This window comes from Sus scrofa, chromosome 11, assembly GCF_000003025.6.
Source record: "Sus scrofa isolate TJ Tabasco breed Duroc chromosome 11, Sscrofa11.1, whole genome shotgun sequence".
NCBI classification, from domain to species: domain Eukaryota; kingdom Metazoa; phylum Chordata; class Mammalia; order Artiodactyla; family Suidae; genus Sus; species Sus scrofa.
In genome coordinates, this window is record NC_010453.5 from 78,521,182 (window position 1) to 78,538,588 (window position 17,407).

The window sequence follows — 17,407 nt, forward strand, 5'->3', positions numbered from 1 at the left end:
GGGCGCAACGCCCTGGGTCCTGACCCCACGGCAGCCCACAAAAGGCCATGGGCTGACGCTGCAAGTCTCTCTAAACCCCAGTTTTCTGTCCTAGAGAGAAGATGGGGAAATGACATGGTAGTTGCTTTCGTTTTGGCTTCACTCGCAGCACACGGAAGTTCCGGGACCAGGGGTGGAACCCGAGCCACAGCAGTGACTCCAGATCCCTAACCCGCTGAGCCACCGGGGAGCTCTGGTGCTCAGCTTTTACTGTGGGTGTAAGGATGAAATAAGAGCTGGATGAAAATACCTGCAAATGATAAAGTGATGCGTTCACTCTTTCTCCCAACAAAGAGCTTCTGTGCCGGCAGCAGGCCCTGGACGTGGCTCCTGAGCCGGACGTGGTTGGGCTGGGACCTCCCCAGGCTTCAAAGGCCAGGGTGGCCATGCCCTCAGTGCAGTCACCTGCCCCTGACTGCTCCCTCCGCCCCAGCAGGCCCAGGCTCCAATCAGGAGGCCGTGATCAGCAGGACAACCAGCCCCCCTCGGCCCCGGTGAGCGAACCTTGCCCCAAGGCCTGTCACAGAAGGGACAGAGACACTGTCCTTGGCCACACCATGGTGGGCCTGCCGAGCCTCGTCCTGCTCAGCGCCTCCCTGGCTGGCCTTCTGCTTCCAGGGGGAAGTGGTGAGTGCCCCTCACCCTGCCGACGGCAGGGGTGGCCAGGGAGGGGGGTGGGAGGAGCCCCCTGAGCCAGGCTGGCATGGGCTGCCGGGCTCAGTGATTCCAGCCAAGGGCAGCAAGGGCCAGGTATGCCTCCCTGTGCCATCTGATGGCAGGTCACAAAGACAGGCAGAAGGGGGGGCGGGGCAGGGGGAGGGGCAGGCAGAGGAGGAGAAGCCCCCTCCTCCGCCCTAGGAGAGGAGGAGTGTCCACCGCAGGGGAAGAGCCAGTGCCTCCCTTCAGGCTGGCTGGGCCAGGGGAAGGGGCTGCCCAATTTGAGGCTGGATAGATTGGGGGCCCCTGGGCTGCCCAGGAGGACGCCAGAGAGGGAAGAAGCAAAGGCTGGAGAGAGCAGAGTGGTGGCCCCCAGGGCCTGCTTGCATTCTGGGTGAGGGGGAGTCAGGAGACTGGGGTGGTGGGAGAAGATGACAAGTGAGGAGAAAAACAGAGTGAGGGGGCGGGGGGCAGGGGACCAGGTGGGTGAGGGTGCAGGAGAGAAAGGATGCCTGGGGTGTATCTCAAAGCAAGAGCTTTCCAGAGGAGCGGACGTTTGGAGCAATGGGGAAGGACTCACAGAGAACAGTCTGGGAAAACATCCGTCCCTAAAACAAAGGGGGCCTTTGGAAGGGAAAGCAATTTGAGGTTGCGAGGAAACTAACACTTACTGAGCACCTAGTGTTTACCAACTAAGCACTAGGACTTTTATACACTCTTGAAAACAACTCTAAGAAGCAGGTATCGGAACTCCCATTTGCCAATACTCAGGAGCAGGGGACCACGGTGTCCTTGCCACTGCAGACAGTGGATTCTGCAGTTCTGCTTTTTAGTCTCATTCATGCAGCATCTGGAGCTCTGGGAGAAGGGGAAACATCCAGTGCGGTGAGACAGCAGCCAACACAGCTCAGGATGAAAGGTCAGACTAGAAACATCTACCTGGAGTTCCCATTGTGGCTCAGCGGTTAGCGAACCCGACTAGGAACCATGAGGTTGTGGGTTCGATCCCTGGCCTTGCTCGGTGGGTTAAGGACCCAGTGTTGACGTGAGCTGTGGTGTAGGTTGCAGATGCGGCTCGGATCCTGAGTTGCTGTGGCTGTGGCGTAGGCCGGCAGTTGAAGCTCCAATTCCACCCCTAGCCTGGGAACCTCCGTATGCCGCAGGTGCAGCCCTAAAAAGACAAAAAAAGAAAAAAGAAAAAAGAGGTCAAGAAAGCGGAGCCAAGAGCCAGGGCCTCCCACCTAACAATGAAAGAGGGAAGAGGTGTGGGTGAGACAGAGCAGACAGTGAGAGGTAGGGACAACTCAGCACTTACCATGGGGGGACCCAGAGACACATTTTACTCCACAGGTCATGACTCATGTGAGTCACGAAATCAATTTAGTGTTTGTTTTTTTTTTAATGAAATAGAACAGAATCAAATAGAAAATTCTGTAATAAGTACTACTTTGTAGAAAATGGTTCTAGGTACCTCTTCTTGAAATTTTTGTTTCAATCATGTGTATGTCTGTCCGGGGACTTGATATAATCCATACTGTTAATTGCGACCGTGCCCAACCGTGGCATGACCCCCCACTTAATGCAAAGCTCAGACCTGGAAGTGTGGGTGGGGCTGGGGTGGAGCAGGGGTGGAGGGGACACCCCTCCTGAGCCAAGGGACAGAGGGGAGGGGCCCGGGGCGACAGTGACCTGGAAGTCCTCCGAGAAGGGCGACTTCCAGAGAGGGTTCGAGCAGACCTTTCCGTGTAACTCTGGAGGCGTCGTGAGGGTGGTGACAGCACGAGCGACACACTCCTGCACGAGGGTGGAGGAGGTGACAGCGTGCATCCTTTCCCACCCCAGTGTTCCTCCCCCGCGACCGGGCCCACAGCGTCCTGGAGAGGGCCCGGAGGGCCAACTCGTTTTGGGAGGAGATGAAGAAGGGCAACCTGGAGAGGGAGTGCCTGGAGGAGACCTGCTCCTACGAGGAGGCCCGCGAGGTCTTCGAGGACCAGCAGAAGACGGTAAGGGGTGGGGGCGGGCGCGTGGCACGAGGCAGTTACAGGGCTCCGGCAACGGCAAGTCGAAAACACAGAACGTTCGCCCCAGCCTTGCCGTTGCCTCGCGGGACGGAGCCGCGCAGGTCACCTGGGCCCGCGCCCAGGCGGCTCCTCCTCCCCCCCCCCGCCCGGCAGCGCAGGGCCGGCGCGCAGGCGCAGGGAGGACACGGCCGCCAGGCCCCGCCCCGCGCTTGCGCAGCAGCAGCCGCCGCAGCAGCAGCTGCCTGACCCGCGCCATCCGCCCCGGAAGAGGCGGGGCCTCGGAGGCTACCCCGGAAGTGGGAAGTCGCTGAGAGGCTTTCGCCACCTGCCGCGTGGGGTCAGGCCCTGAGGGCGGGTAACGCAGTGCAGCCAAGGTGGAGGCTGATGACCTCCAGCCGAAGCTGAGGCGGAGTGAGCTGAAGACACTTCAAGGCTGGGGAGAAAGTGGAAAAGGAGGCCAAGCAGGAGCCAAGAGACAGCCTGGCCACGGACAGCGGACCTGTCCTCACCCGGGGCAGCGGAGCCGCCCACGCCTGTCCACACCGCAGGCAGGCAGTGGAGCGTCCAGCTGACTCTGGGCGCTGGGGGGCCGAGCCACAAAGGCTCGCATACAGCCTGCAGCCCACTCGCTGCAGCCTGGACCCCACCAGGCCGACCCACCTTAAAGGCGGCAGGTGGCGTCTGGAGAAAGCTCATCTTCTGTGCCCTTGGGGACGGGTCAGGTTGCAAGTCTCGGCCAATTCAAGAGAACGTAGGAAGAGTTGCCTGATATCAGAACAGGCCACCGTGGGGTGACAGGCATAGTCCCAGACGATCCTGGAAAACCAAGAAGGCCACACAAAGCATCACTCTCCGGAAGCCCCGCTGCGGTCTCCTTGCTCAGGAGTGCACCTCATCCCCATTTTGGCCCAAAGACAGGGAAAGGCAGTATCATTGGTGATGCTTGCACTTGAGCCTAAATGACTTTGTGAGGAAGAAACGAATCATCCACACTAAGGTCATTACATATGGAAGAAGTTTCTTGGGTGGATTTGGGTTCCTAGCCCTGTGATAAACGTGGCTTCAAGGGGAGCTGTAGCTAAGCTTTCCATCCCCTGCCACAGCAGGCTGGACAGGAACTGATGGGTAAGAACTGCTCCAGGACCCTGCTGTAAGATGCTGGTAGTGGGCGGCCTGGACCAGGTCTGGGATGTTCCATCCCAGTTCCATGTGCTTTGACTTGAACTCAGCACCTGTGAGTTTTACCGAGTATGATCTCACGAGATTGTGGATAATATATCAGGGGTCATGACCCATATCACAGGCAGTTACAAGGTCACCCCCCATCCAGATGGCCCAGCAAGCCACATCCCTGAGATTGGCCTCATCCCACCCTTGCAGAGAATCAGCAAAGTAGAAGAGCTCGAGAAAGCCCTGGGGTGAAGCTGCCAGAAACTAACCTCTTCAGAGCTGAAGAAACTAAAAAATCATAGATGACACAGCTGTGTGGCAAAAGCTACTGAATATCCTCCACCTCAGACCACAAAGGCCCCCCCGCCAAGGGCCATGCCCAAGGCATATGGAAGTTCCCAGGCTAGAGGTTGAACCAGAGCAGCAGGTGCCAGCCTATGCCTCCACCATAGCCTCAACAATGCAGGATCCAAGCCATGGCTGCAACCCACATGACAGCTCACAGCAATGCTGGATCCTTAACCCCCTGAGCAAGGCCAGGGATCGAACCTGAGTCTTCATGGATACTAGTTGGGCTCATTAACTGCTGAGTCACAATAGGAACTCCTCAGTTTGTTTTAGATCAGCATCAACCTGATACCAAGATCCACAAAGACGAAAGAAAGAAGGGAGGGAGAGAGAGAAAGAAAAGGAGGGAAGGGAAGAGGGAGGAAGAAAGAGAAAGCTGGCATTCCTGTTGTGGCGTAGTGGTTAAGGAATCCGACTAGGAACCATGAGGTTGCGGGTTCGATCCCTGGCCTCGCTTAGTGGGTTAAGGATACGGCGTTGCTGTGAGCTGTGGCGTAGGTTGCAGACGCAGCTCAGATCCCCCATTGCTGTGGCTCTGGCGTAGGCCAGTGGCTACAGCTCCAATTTGACCCCTAGCCTGGGAACCTCCATATGCCGCAGGAGCGGCCCAAGAAATGGCAAAAAGACAAAAAAAAAAAAAGAAAGCTATATAACTGTCACTCATGAAGCTCTCAAAAATTCTCAACAAAGTCTTAGCAAATTGAATAGAGCACTATAGTGAGAAAAGATGACTACATAATGACTGCATCGGTTTACCTAGGGCACACAAAGCTGGCTCAATATTTGAAAATCAGGGCTGTAATCCACTGTATTAACAAAGAGGAAAATCCAGGGGGTCATATCTACGGAGGCAGGAAAAGCACCTAACAAAATGCAACATCCATTCACGATAAAACCTGTCCGCAAACTACAGTTAAAAGGGGACTTCTTAGCGTCCCCTGTGGCACAATGGAATTGGTGGTGTCTCTGCACCACCAGGATGCGGGTTCGATCCCTGGCCCGGCACAGTGGGTTAAGGATCTGGTGGCAGATGGGCATGGGTCACAGCTGCAGCTTGAATCCGATCCCTGGTCCAGGAACTCGACGTGCTGCGTGGCAGCCGAAAAAGAAAAGGGAACTTCTTCAACCTGATAAAGATGATTAACAAGGAGCCTACAACTGATATCGGACTTACAGTACAAACTGAATGCCTCCACCCCCCCCCCGAAGGCTGGGAGCAAGGCACGGATGTCCGTTTCCAGTAGTCCCTGTTCTGCATTGTGCTGGCACTGAAGCGCTGGCATAGGAAGATTTAACAGTAAGTCAAGAAGAAGAAAACTACCCCTGTTTGCAAGTGACATGATTACCTATGTAGAAAGTCCCATGCAGTCTGAAAAAAATACTCCTAAAATGTATCTGCCAGGCAAGGCCACAGAATACAAGGTCAGTACACAAATGTTAATCGCATACCCATCTAGCAGCAAGGTAATTAGAGACATAAGTATGTATGTTCATTTCCACTGAGCCGCAATGGGAACTCCCCCCAGAATACTTAACGCCACTTAGTATGGCTCCAAAGGAAGATAGCGGCGTAAGTCTAATAAAGCACGTACAGGGTGTGTATGCTGAAATCTGTACAGAACGCTAATGAAAGAAATTAAAGAGGACCTAGGGAGTTCTTGTCGGGCGCAGCGGAAACGAATCCGACTAGGAACCATGACGTTGCGGGTTCAATCCCTGGCCTTGCTCAGTGGGTTAAGGATCTGGCGTGGCCGTGAGCTGTGGTGTAGGTCGCAGATGTGGCTCAGATTTGGTGTTGCTGTGGCTCTGGCGAAGGCTGGTGGCGACAGTTCCGATTGGACCCCTAGCCGGGGAACCTCCATATGCCGCAGGAACGGCCCTAAAAAGACAAAAATAAATTAAAGAAGACCTAAATAAGTAGACATAGAATGTTTATGGTTTGAAAGACTTAACTATTAAGATGTTGATTCTCTCCAATTTGATCTATAGATTTAATGCAATGCCAATAAAGTTCCCATTAGTTGATCCTAAAACTTGAAATACAGTAAAGCAAAGGAATTGGAATACATAAAACTATTTTGAGAAAGTCGTACTATGCAATTTAAAGACTTACCATAAAGCTGTATTAACCTCAGAGATGGATTGCCCATAAGCAGTGTTGGTAAAGGAATAAACACTTCGATCAACAGAACAGAATAAAAAGTCCACACGTGGGAGTTCCTGTCATGGCACAGCAGAAACAAATCCGATGAGGAACCATGAGGTTGCGGGTGCGATCCCCGCCCTTGCTCAGTGGGTTTAGGATCGGGTGTTGCCACAAGCTGTGGTGTAGGTCGCAGGCGTGGCTCAACTCTGATGTGGCTGTGGCTGTGGCATAGGCCGGTAGCTACAGCTCTGATTCCACCCCAGCCTGGGAACCTCCGTGTGCCAAGGGTGCAGCCCTAAAAAGACAAAAAAGCCAAAAAAAAAAAAAAAAAAAAAAGCCACATGTGGACCCCACACTAACATGGCCAACCGATGTTTTCACTTTTTTTTTTTTTTCTTTTTTTTTGGTATTTCTTGGGCTGCCCCTGTGGCATATGGAGGTTCCCAGGCTAGGGGTAGAGTTGGAGCCATAGCCACCGGCCTACGCCAGAGCCACAGCAACGCGGGATCCGAGCCGCGTCTGCGACCTACACCACAGCTCACGGCAACACCGGATCGTTCACCCACTGAGCAAGGGCAGGGACCGAACCTGCAACCTCATAGTTCCTAGTCGGATTCGTTAACCGCTGCACCACAACGGGAACTCCGCAACCGATGTTTTATAAAGGCTTAGGGTCCACCCTGACCCAGTACGATTTTATCTGGATCCGTAACTACATCTGCAAAAACCCTATTTCCAATTCAGGTCAAATTCTGAGGTAGATTGAGGCCTGGGGGGAGACGCTAATGAACCTACTACAATAGCAAATATATATATTTTAAAACTATGAACATTTTTTTTTTAGTGTTAAATAGGCTCTTGATGTCCTTTAAAAGGTAATTACCAATTATCGTTTTTCTCAAGTAACATAATGATTATTCTCCAGTTCTCTGATCCTTCATTGAATCTTTGACCTGGGTCGGCTTGGGGTGTGAAATAGAGCAAACCATTTGTGGTACAATCTGTTTCTCTCCCCCCCCCTTTTTTTTAGGGCTGCACCCACAACATGTGGAAGCTCTCATGCTAGGGGTCAAATTAGAGCTGCAGCTGCCGGCCTGCAGTACAGCCACAGCACCCAGGGATCCGAGCCACATCTGTAGCCTACACCACAGCTCATGGCAGCACCAGGTCTTTAACCCGCTGAGCAAGCCCAGGGATGGAACCAGCATCCTCATGGGTACTAGGTGTGCATGTGAGATGACGGAGCATGGTGTCTGGAAAACATGCTGTAACATTAAATGATTCTTATTAGGAGTTCCTGTTGTGGCTCAGCAGAAACAAATCTTCAGCATCCATGAAGACGCAGTTTCGATCCCAGGCCTCGCTCACTGGGTTGAGGATCTGGTGTTGCCGTGACCTGTGGTGTAGGTCGCAGACATGACTCGGATCCCGAGTGGCTGTGGCTGTGGTGTAGGTCAGCGGCTACGGCTCTGATTTGACCCCTAGCCTGGCAACCTCCATATGCCACAGGTGCGGCCCTTAAAAAAAAAAAAAAGAAAAATGTGTAATGATTCTTATTAATCTTAAAGTGATATCCATGTAGGGCTAGATACAGTATGGCGCTGATTCTTTACATAAAGGCTTGAGTGTGTGTGTTGGTTTAAGTCATGGTAGCAAATTATTATATGATAATGATTTACATGATGAAATTAATAAAACACTCTGTAATATTTAGCAATTACAATGATTTGTCATGATGAATGTATTACAGTGTTTGAACCCGATACATAAAGTTTTCAGTTTGCTTCTGAATCTAAGTAATTGCTTCAGGGATTTTACTTCCGTTGCTATTGTCTCAGCAGTTTCTTCAAACAGAAATTAGTGAAAACCAAACAGGACTTATATGAACTTACATGGTTCAGGAAAGAATAACATGAAATTACTTACACTTGGTGCAAATTATGTGAAATTCCTTTCTTTTTCTTTCTTTCTTTTTTTTTTTTTAGGGCCACTCGTGCGGCACATGGCAGTGCCCAGGCTAGGGGTCAAATCAGAGCTACAGCTGCTGGCCTACACCACAGCCACAGCCACACCAGATCCGAGCCGCATCTACAGCCTACACCACAGCTCGCAGCAGCTCTGGATCCTTGACCCGCTGCGGGAGGCCAGGGATCAAACCCTCGTGCTCATGGGTGCTGTTGGCTTCATTACTGCGAGAGCCCCACTGGGAGCCCTCGGTGTGAAACGCTTGATTGTGATCACGTGATTAGCGGTTTGCTAGCATGCAGGCTAGCAAAGGAAATTCAGTACTATAAAGTGTTTCCCAGATGCTATGATCAGTTGTGAGCAAGCAAGAAAACGGATGCTAGGCGGTTTGGTGATGTGATAATTCACTATACAGACATTTTTTTGGAATGATGATCAGAGCCTCCGCTTTACAGATGCGGAAGACTGGAAGAACTTTCCCTTTTAGATTGAAGCGTTCTTGAGCAACGTGTTCCAGGAAATGACCTCTGTTTGAGAAATATCCCCTTCAGGTTGAGTCACTAGATTGTGGTTGGTGGTGGTGTAAAATGTCTGTTTTCCTAATCATTTTAAACGCTTTTTCCCTTTTAGGATGAATTCTGGAATAAATACAAAGGTGAGATGCTTTCTGTTTTAACCCTAAGTGAAAGGGCTTCACGGGGTATTTAAATTGGGAAGGACTGTAGTCAAATGTTGAAAACGTTTCCTGAAATTCCTTTCTGCTCCTGTTTAAATTTTACTCCTTTAAGATTCTTCCCCTCTGAGTGTTTCCATAATAGTCACTGTAAAATAGTTTCTTCTAATAGCTTTATACAAATTCTGGTTTGGTTGCTTGCTTAACAAGTTTATTCTCAGGAATCAACTGCCACTTTTAAAGAGCCGAGAGCAGGAGTTCCCCTTATGGCGCAGAGGAAAGGAATCCCACTAGGAATGACGAGGTTGCGGGTTCCGTCCCGGGCCTCGCTCAGCGGGTTAAGGATCCGGTGTTGCCGCTGTAGGCGGCCAAACACAAGGGCTGTCCCACTCGGGAGGACTGGGACACTGCCCTGCTCTTCTGAGAGGCTGTGGTGGAGCTCGCAGACGCGGTTGGGATCTGGTGTGGCTGTGGCTGTGGTGTAGGCCAGCAGCTGTAGCTCCGATTCAACCCCTAGCCTGGAAACCTCCGCATGCTGCAGGTGTGGCCCTAAAAAGACAATCAACAAATAAATAAATCACAAAATAACTTCCTTCTCCTTCGAGGGTACCAAATGCCATGATAATTTTTTAAATCCAGGCCTACTAGGTACAAACAAAAACTGGGTCTGAAACATTGGGACCTCCAAGAAGGGACCCACACGGAATGCTGACTGCGTCTGAAAGGGTGTTAATCATGACTCGTGTTTTGTTTTGGTAACAATATCCGAATTTCTCTGAGTGTCACTGCACAGACACACTCGGAGGTGTGCGGGGCCACCGGTGCCGGTGCAGCCAGCAGCTCTTAGGGTCTGCTTTCCCCGACCAGTGGAGAGGGGGCCCCGACACGCCTCTCGTGTACACCCAGCCCAGAATCGGGTGCCCAGCAGCCCCCCGTTGTCCTTCCAGCTGCCCCCTCGTGGTCCCCAGCCCAGGGCTTCTTACCCTGATGTAAAAATATGGCCTGTGATTGTAAAAACACCGTCCAGCGTCCTGGCAAAAGGTGGAAAGCTCAGTCAATAATCCAGTTAGATAAGGACATCACGTACCCAGAGCCACCAAGTCCACAGAGGACAACTCGATTCCTGGAAACAGGAGGCCCCATCCAGGTCGTTCGGGTTATCCAGAAAACATGTGCCAAGATCGATGTGGCAAAGTCGTCTGCATGACTGGGGAACTGCCCGCAAGCTTTGGTTTCCGAATTTTCCTTTGCAGACGGCGACCAGTGTGAAAGCAGCCCTTGCCAGAACCAGGGCAAGTGCAAAGACGGCCTCGGGGAGTACAACTGCACCTGTGCCGAAGGCTTCGAAGGCAAAAACTGTGAATTACGTGAGCTCCTCCTCTTGGGTACCTGAGGGTCAGGGTGGGAACGACAGGACCTAAAAGGCCCAGGAGCCCTCCCCGCTCCCCTGAGGGTCAGTCTGGCCACCGCTCCGGGCGCTTGCTGCAGGGCTCGTCCCCGAAGGCCCGGCCGTCCACTCAGCGTGGGAGGACCCGGACAGCGCCCTGCTCCGCCGAGAGGCTGCGGAAGGGAGGGCCGTTACCATGGAAACGAGCGCTGCGTCTCCCTCCTTGGAGGAGGCTGTTTGTCCTGGTCCTCGGGGTCCTGGGGTCCCACCGATGTCGGTGCTGAGTGCGCAGGACTCTCCGAGGACAAAGCGTTGATACAGTTAACTGCACATGGAGCAGTCCCTGAGTTTTCCTAATGCGGTGACTAATTTTTAATAAAAAGTAGGTTAGCATCAGACCAGGTTTCCCTGAGGAGAGATATTTGCGTTTCTCTTTAAACCCTTAATTTCTAAGGTTAAGAACCTGCCCTTACACTGGCCACTCTGGAATTTTCCTCCACGGAGCACCATCCAGAGAGGCCTCTGAGTGCAGTTCGGCCGCCCCGGGGCTGCTGTGCATTTTATGACGTTCCTGTAATGTTGACCTTGGCCGTGACCATCTTCCCATCCAGCCAGATGGGAAACGTAAAATCAGCTGCCAGGCGGCCTCACTGGTGCGAGGGTGGGGTTGGTGCCCCGTGGGCCCTGGGAGCATGTGATGACTGCTCAGCCCGCCCAGGAGGCTCTCTGGGGGATGAGTGGCCTCTACCGCTTTACAAGTGAGAGCGCGAGCCGAGGGGCTGGACTAACTCACCAGATTGCACAGCTAGACTGTGGGGTCGGCCGGAGTCCGGCTGCTGCCCCCGCTTCCTGCCCCGCGGGAGCTGGACCCTGCATCCCTTCGGCCACAAGGAACCCCCTCTGAGTGGCCACTGCACCCCCGCACTCAGGGCCTTCCGCAAGCCTGGTGCCCAGGGCCTTGCCCCCGCGTGGCCGTGGTTCCCTGTGGCATCGGGACCGCCCTGAGTGCCGTCCAGTCTGCGGTCTGTGGGGACCAGCCCTCTGCTCCAGCGGGTGGGGGGCTTGCAGGGTGCCTCTCCCTGGCCACAGCCTCAGCTCCCGGCCCCCCACAGTCACACGCAAGCTCTGCAGCCTGGACAACGGGGACTGTGACCAGTTCTGCCGGGAGGAGCAGAGCTCGGTGGTCTGCTCCTGCGCCAGCGGGTACATCCTGGGCGACAACGGCAAGTCCTGCATCTCCACAGGTAGGTGGGGGACACGTGCCACGCGCGGGGCATGAGGCACGTGTCCTGATGGGCTCACGGTTCACAGGCAGACCCTCGGTTTTGTGAAGGGCTTGAACCCGGGCCGAGTGCCCTCAGCACTGCTGGGGGAGTGAGGCCAGGCAGGTGATGCTGGGCAGAGCCGGGCACAGGGCCTGGCTGTGGCAGCAGGTCCTGAGCGGCCACGGGGGCTGGCCTGGAGATCCGAGGCCACCCAGCTGCCCGTGGAGCCGGAGGCGGGCCGAGGACCCTGCAGAAGTGATTTGGGTTCTGTGGGCCCCGACGGTAATGGCACTTTGTTCCTTGATGAAAGCCACGAGTCTGGTCCAGAAGCTTAAGGGAGGGCTGAGTGCAGGCCCAGGTCCCGTGGGTGGGAGGCAGCCCCCACCTCACACCCTTGCCTGGGCAGATCTTGGCCTTGGCACCCCTGGGGCGGGGCCGGGCACTGCAGAGGTGGCCTCCATTGAAGTTAAGCCCCTCGGCAGGCAGAAGATAGTGAGATTTAAGTGTCTGTTGGTAATGAGATTTTAAACAAGCTGGGTCAAAAATATTTTAAAAGAAGTAATTTGTTGACACATTTGCAATTTTTTTTTTTAATTCCAGGAATGATCACAAATCAGTTTAAAGTTTGAGGGAGTTCTTGCTGTGGTTCAGCAGAACCCGACTTGTATCCATGAGGTTGCGGGTTCGATCCCTGGCCTCGCTCAGTGGGTTAAGGATCCGTTGTTGCAGTGAGCTGTGGTGTAGACGGGCAGCTACAGCTCCGATTCGACCCTTAGCCTGGGAACTTCTCCATGCTGCAGGTGCAGCCCTAAAAAATGATATAAAATCAAGGTTGATGTTTGAGAGTAAAATCAGGTAAATGAATTCCTGGTGTACAAAGCTCTAAGTCAGGGAGCAGCTGCTGTAGAATTTCAGGGGCAGTGACTACAAACACCAGCCCAGAACCAGCTGACGCGAGGCGAAGAACTCTATCGCCTGCCAGCAGCACCCAGGCCACTGAGTGCGCGTTCCCCCAGGCCCACGGGGCCACCCAGACCTGTGTTGCTGGTCTGATTTAGATAAACACCAGGCGCAGAGAGAAGCCCCCTGGGACCCACCTCAGGCCTGCGGGCCCCCAGCTCTCCCTGCCCTGCTTTGCCCTTTACCGAGGCTCCCGCAACGAGGCCGGCACGAGGCTTTTTCCACGTTTAAAGACAGCTATCCTTTTTTTTTTTTTTTTTTTTTTTTGCTTTTTTGCTTTTTAGGGCTACACCCGCGTCATACGGAGGTTCCCAGGCTAGGGGTCGAATCCGAGCTGTAGCTGCCGGCTACACCGCAGACACAGCCACGCCAGATCCTTAACCCACTGAGCGAGGCCAGGGTCGAACCCGCATCCTTACGATCGTGGCGGGGTTGTTTCTGCCGCGGTGCAGCGGGAGCTCCCCAGCTGCCGTCCTTGGGCGTTGTCTCACAAAGCTCTGCCAGTGCTCCTCTGCCCAGATCACGTCTGTTTCTCCGGCGTTTCACTAGGAAGCGTGTGGAGCACAGAGCAGGTTGACAGACTTTCCCAGGGGCGCCGCAGCCCCAGCTCTGGCCTCCCCTCTGCCCACCCTTGGCCGCCCCATCTTGGCACACGCGGTGGACCCCAGGGGCCTCTGACCATGGGCTTGAGCACCCAGGCCCCCCGCCCCCACCTGGCACGAACCCCACCCCACCCCCGGGGACGGCGGCGCGGTGCTGAGCGGCGCCCTTCTTGCAGAGCCCTTCCCCTGTGGGAAGCGCACCCTGGGCCGCAGCAGGAGGTCGGCCGACCACGGCAGCGAGGCTGCCCCTGAAGCCGGCCGGTCGGAGCAGGAGCCCGGAGACCTGGGCCCCACCGAGGGCCCCCTGCACCTGCTGAGCCTCAACGACACGGAGCCCGGCCCCGAGGAGGACGAGGACGAGAGCAGCCTGGTCCGGATAGTGGGCGGGCGGGACTGCAGAGAGGGCGAGTGCCCCTGGCAGGTACCCGCGGGCCGGGAGCCGCTGCGGCGGAAGGGGCCGGGCGGGGTGAGGCGGGGGTTGAGGGGAGCCCCGCCGGGGCCGAGGGGCCGGGTGGCGAGTGGCGGCCGCACCCCCGAGGCCGCGCTACGTTTCATTTCGGATGTGGGAGATTTTTACCCCAGCACCTGGGTCCTACCGAGGCAGATGGCACCTTAGGGAAAGGTGTACCATGTTGTTTCTGAAATCCCGCTTGGTTGGTGATTTGCACTGAAGTTGCCAGGTTAGCAAATGAAAACAGACTTCCGCTTACATTTGAATTTCAGATGAATAGTGACTGATTTTTAGCGTAGGTCCCAAATACCACAGGGGACTTACACGAAAAATGACGTGCCATTTCCCTGACGCAGTGACTGGGGTCTCTGCTCTGCTGGTGGTCCTCCCTAGAGGGCCGAAGCTGCCAGTGAGCCCAGAGCGGCCCCAGGAACCCCGCCAGCCGGGCGAGTCCGGATTGCCGCGGGGCCCGGGAGGGACGCTCGTCGGGGCCGCCCTGGATGTCACACGTGCGGGGCCTCTTCTCCCTGTGACACTGTGACCTGGGAAGGGAGGTGCGACCCCTCAGGCATCCCAGCCCTCGCTGCTGGCGTGGAGTGGGGCCAGCGGAGCCTGCGAGCCCACCCGGTCGGTGAGGGGGCGGGGAGGGCCCCTTGCCCGGCTGCCGGGCCCAGGCTCAGCCGGCTGCCTGGGGTCCACCGTCGGAAGCACCGCCCTGTCCAACTCTAGGAAGACTGACCCTCAGCACCTGTCACCTGTCAAGTGGGGTTGTGAGCGGATAAATTTGCACAGAAGGGCACACACGCCCCTGCTTCATGCAGGATGAGGATGGGCGGGCCCTCAGCGTCTTCGAGTCTCTCAGGCTTAACCTGCCCCTCGCCCCCCTCCCCCGGCTGTTCCTCAGAGAAGGGCCCGGGAAGGGGGGGCAGAAGGCCGTCCACGCACTGGGAAAAGGAGCGTCAGGGCGCTGCCCGCCCCTGCTCCCTCCCAGCCAGGCTCGGGCTCAGGGGCCCCTCCCCAGCCCCACGCCTTATCAGGGAGCAGCCGACCGACCGGATCCCCGGGAGACCAGCCACGGGCTGGCGGCACCCCGACGCGCTGCACATGTAGTCGGGCCGTGAATCTGGGGGTCCGTGCAGAGCCGGCTCTCAGACCAGCCCGTGCTGGGGGTCGCCGGCCGGAGCTCGTTCCAGCCTGAAGACCCTGAGGCCCGGGCCTCGGTCCAGCCTGGGGAGCTGGGGGGCTTGGATTAACCGTCTTTGCGGAAGGTCAGGCTCTACCCGGGCTGCCCCTTCCCCTCCCGCCGCAGGCCCTGCTCGTCAACGAGGAAAACGAGGGCTTCTGTGGCGGCACCATCCTGAGCGAGTTCCACGTGCTCACGGCGGCCCACTGCCTCCACCAGGCCAAGAAATTCAAGGTGAGGGTAGGTAAGTGCCACCCCCCAGCTGCCTGGCAGGGCCCTCCTGCCCTTGGAGGCCACCAGACCGACCAGGCGGGTGGGAAACAGGAGTTAAAATCCTGAAGCTCTGCGGGGAGGGGCTGGGGGACTTTTGCAGAGGAAGGGGGAGGGGGCGCACGCAGGGTCCCTGATGCCTCTTCAGCGGGAAGCACCCCGGAGCCCGAGCAGCCAGCACGTCTGCCCTCGCGCTCAGTCCGAGGCACTGTCCTGTGTCTCCCCTTCTGTCAGACCTCAGAGCTGTCTGGTGGGCCCCAGGGCAGCCGCCAGGGCGGCCACAGCTGTCAGTGGAAACTTTCTCGTCAACAGCACTTTTTTTTTTTTTTTTTTTCTTTTTTGCTTCTTAGGGTGCACCCACAGCATATGGAAGTTAGGGGTCAAATCGGAGCTGCAGCCACTGGCCTACACCACAGCCAGAGCCACGGCAGGTCTGAGCTGCGTCTGCGACCTACACCACAGCTCAGGGCAACGCCAGATCCTTAACCCACTGCACGAGGCCAGGGATTGAACCCACGACCTCATGGACACTAGTTGGCTTCGTATCCTGCTGAGCCACAACGGGAACGTCTAGTTAGTACGTTTTTATTGTTCATTTTTAAGGTTATAGAGAATACTCATTTTAGTGATGTATCTGGTTACCCGATACGTCCAAAATATTTTGCCTGTTTTCTGCGAGATCAGATTCTAAGTGCTCAAGAGATCTTTTGAGTCGTTCTTTCGTCCTGAGTCTGAGCTGTGACCCTCACCGCACGTGTGGGTTCTGGGCGGTCGGTGCCCACCTGGCCCATCAGGAGCCAGGCCTGGAGGTCAGACCCTGTGCCCGGCCCCTGCCCACGGGGACGCAGAGGGTTTCCCTGGCCTCGCTGTGCCTGCCTGTGCCGCCCACTTTCGAGTGGCCAGGCGCCCGTCTGTAATCGGGAAAGAGCCGTAACTGCTTTAAAACGTCAGCGCAGCCAGGGCCTGGCGGCCCGAGCTGACGGCGCGTCCCGCCCTCAGGCGACCGCAACCTGGAGAAGGAGGAGGGCGACGAGGCAGCGCACGAGGTGGAGGTGACGGTGAAGCACAGCCGCTTCGTCAGGGAGACCTACGACTTCGACATCGCGGTGCTCAAGCTCAAGACGCCCATCACCTTCCGCACGAACGTGGCCCCCGCCTGCCTGCCCGAGAAGAACTGGGCCGAGGCCACGCTGCTGACCCAGAAGACGGGCATCGTCAGTGGCTTCGGGCGCACACACGAGCGGGGCCGCCCGTCGTCCACCCTCAAGATGCTGGAGGTGCCCTACGTGGACAGGAACACCTGCAAGCTGTCCAGCAGCTTCCTTATCACCCCCAACATGTTCTGCGCCGGCTACGACGAGCAGCCCGAGGACGCCTGCCAGGGCGACAGCGGCGGCCCCCACGTCACCCGCTTCAGGGACACCTACTTCGTCACCGGCATCGTCAGCTGGGGCGAAGGGTGTGCGCGGAGGGGCAAGTACGGCGTCTACACCAAGGTCACCAACTTCCTCAAGTGGATCGAGCGGTCCATGAGAGCCAGGGCGGAGGCCGGGGCGGAGCCGCACCCCCAGTAAAGGTCTCGCTGCTGCGACCCCTCCCCGAGTGGCTTCTGGCCCCACGGAGGCAGGGATGGGACTGGGGGTTCCCGGCCGCTCCCCTTCTGGCCGGGGCGGAGGCCTCGTTCAGCCCCCGCCCCGGGGTTTGGGGGCGCAGGGGCGGGGGCTGCCCCCTTCACCACCGGGAGAGGCCAGCTCCCTGGAGAGGGGGGCCGGTTTCCCAGAAACAGTCGAGCTGGGGGGCCCACGTCTGTGTGTCCACCCCTGACGGCCTCAAGGGAACCCTCCTGCAGTCAAGGCCAGGGCCTCTGTCCCCAGCGAGCTGGGGGGGCTCTGCACCAGTGGGAACTCGGGGAGCCGCACAAATAACACCCGCTTTGTGTCACACCTGTGTCTCACGTGGGTACCTAGGCCATGCGTCAGAGGCAGGGGAGCTGCCTCACCAGTCTGGTCCCAGCTGGGGCCCCTTAACAGGAGGGAGCCCCGAGATATGGGATGTGGGGGGAGGGCAGGAGAGACCGACGGAGACACAGAAGGACAGAGAGACAGACACAGAGATGCAGAGACTGAGCAATGGAAACACGCAGAGAAAGAGACTGAGGTGGACAGAGTTGCAAGGCGCGCAGGTGCTCCCACGCTGATCGCCCGGCGGGGGGACTGCTGTCCCCAGCAGCGCTCCGAGTACCTGCCCCCCCGCCACCCCCTGCTCCGCGG

At 56.6% G+C, this 17,407-nt stretch overlaps 1 protein-coding gene across 1 annotated transcript; it reads left to right on the forward strand.

The window, feature by feature from the left end:
• On the forward strand, positions 579 to 17,075 carry F10 (coagulation factor X). The gene is given in 8 exon segments (NM_001044592.1): positions 579 to 666; positions 2,539 to 2,699; positions 8,977 to 9,001; positions 10,273 to 10,386; positions 11,519 to 11,650; positions 13,410 to 13,654; positions 14,994 to 15,111; positions 16,137 to 17,075. Coding segments are annotated over 8 exon segments (1,440 nt in total). The 5' UTR covers positions 579 to 596; the 3' UTR covers positions 16,712 to 17,075.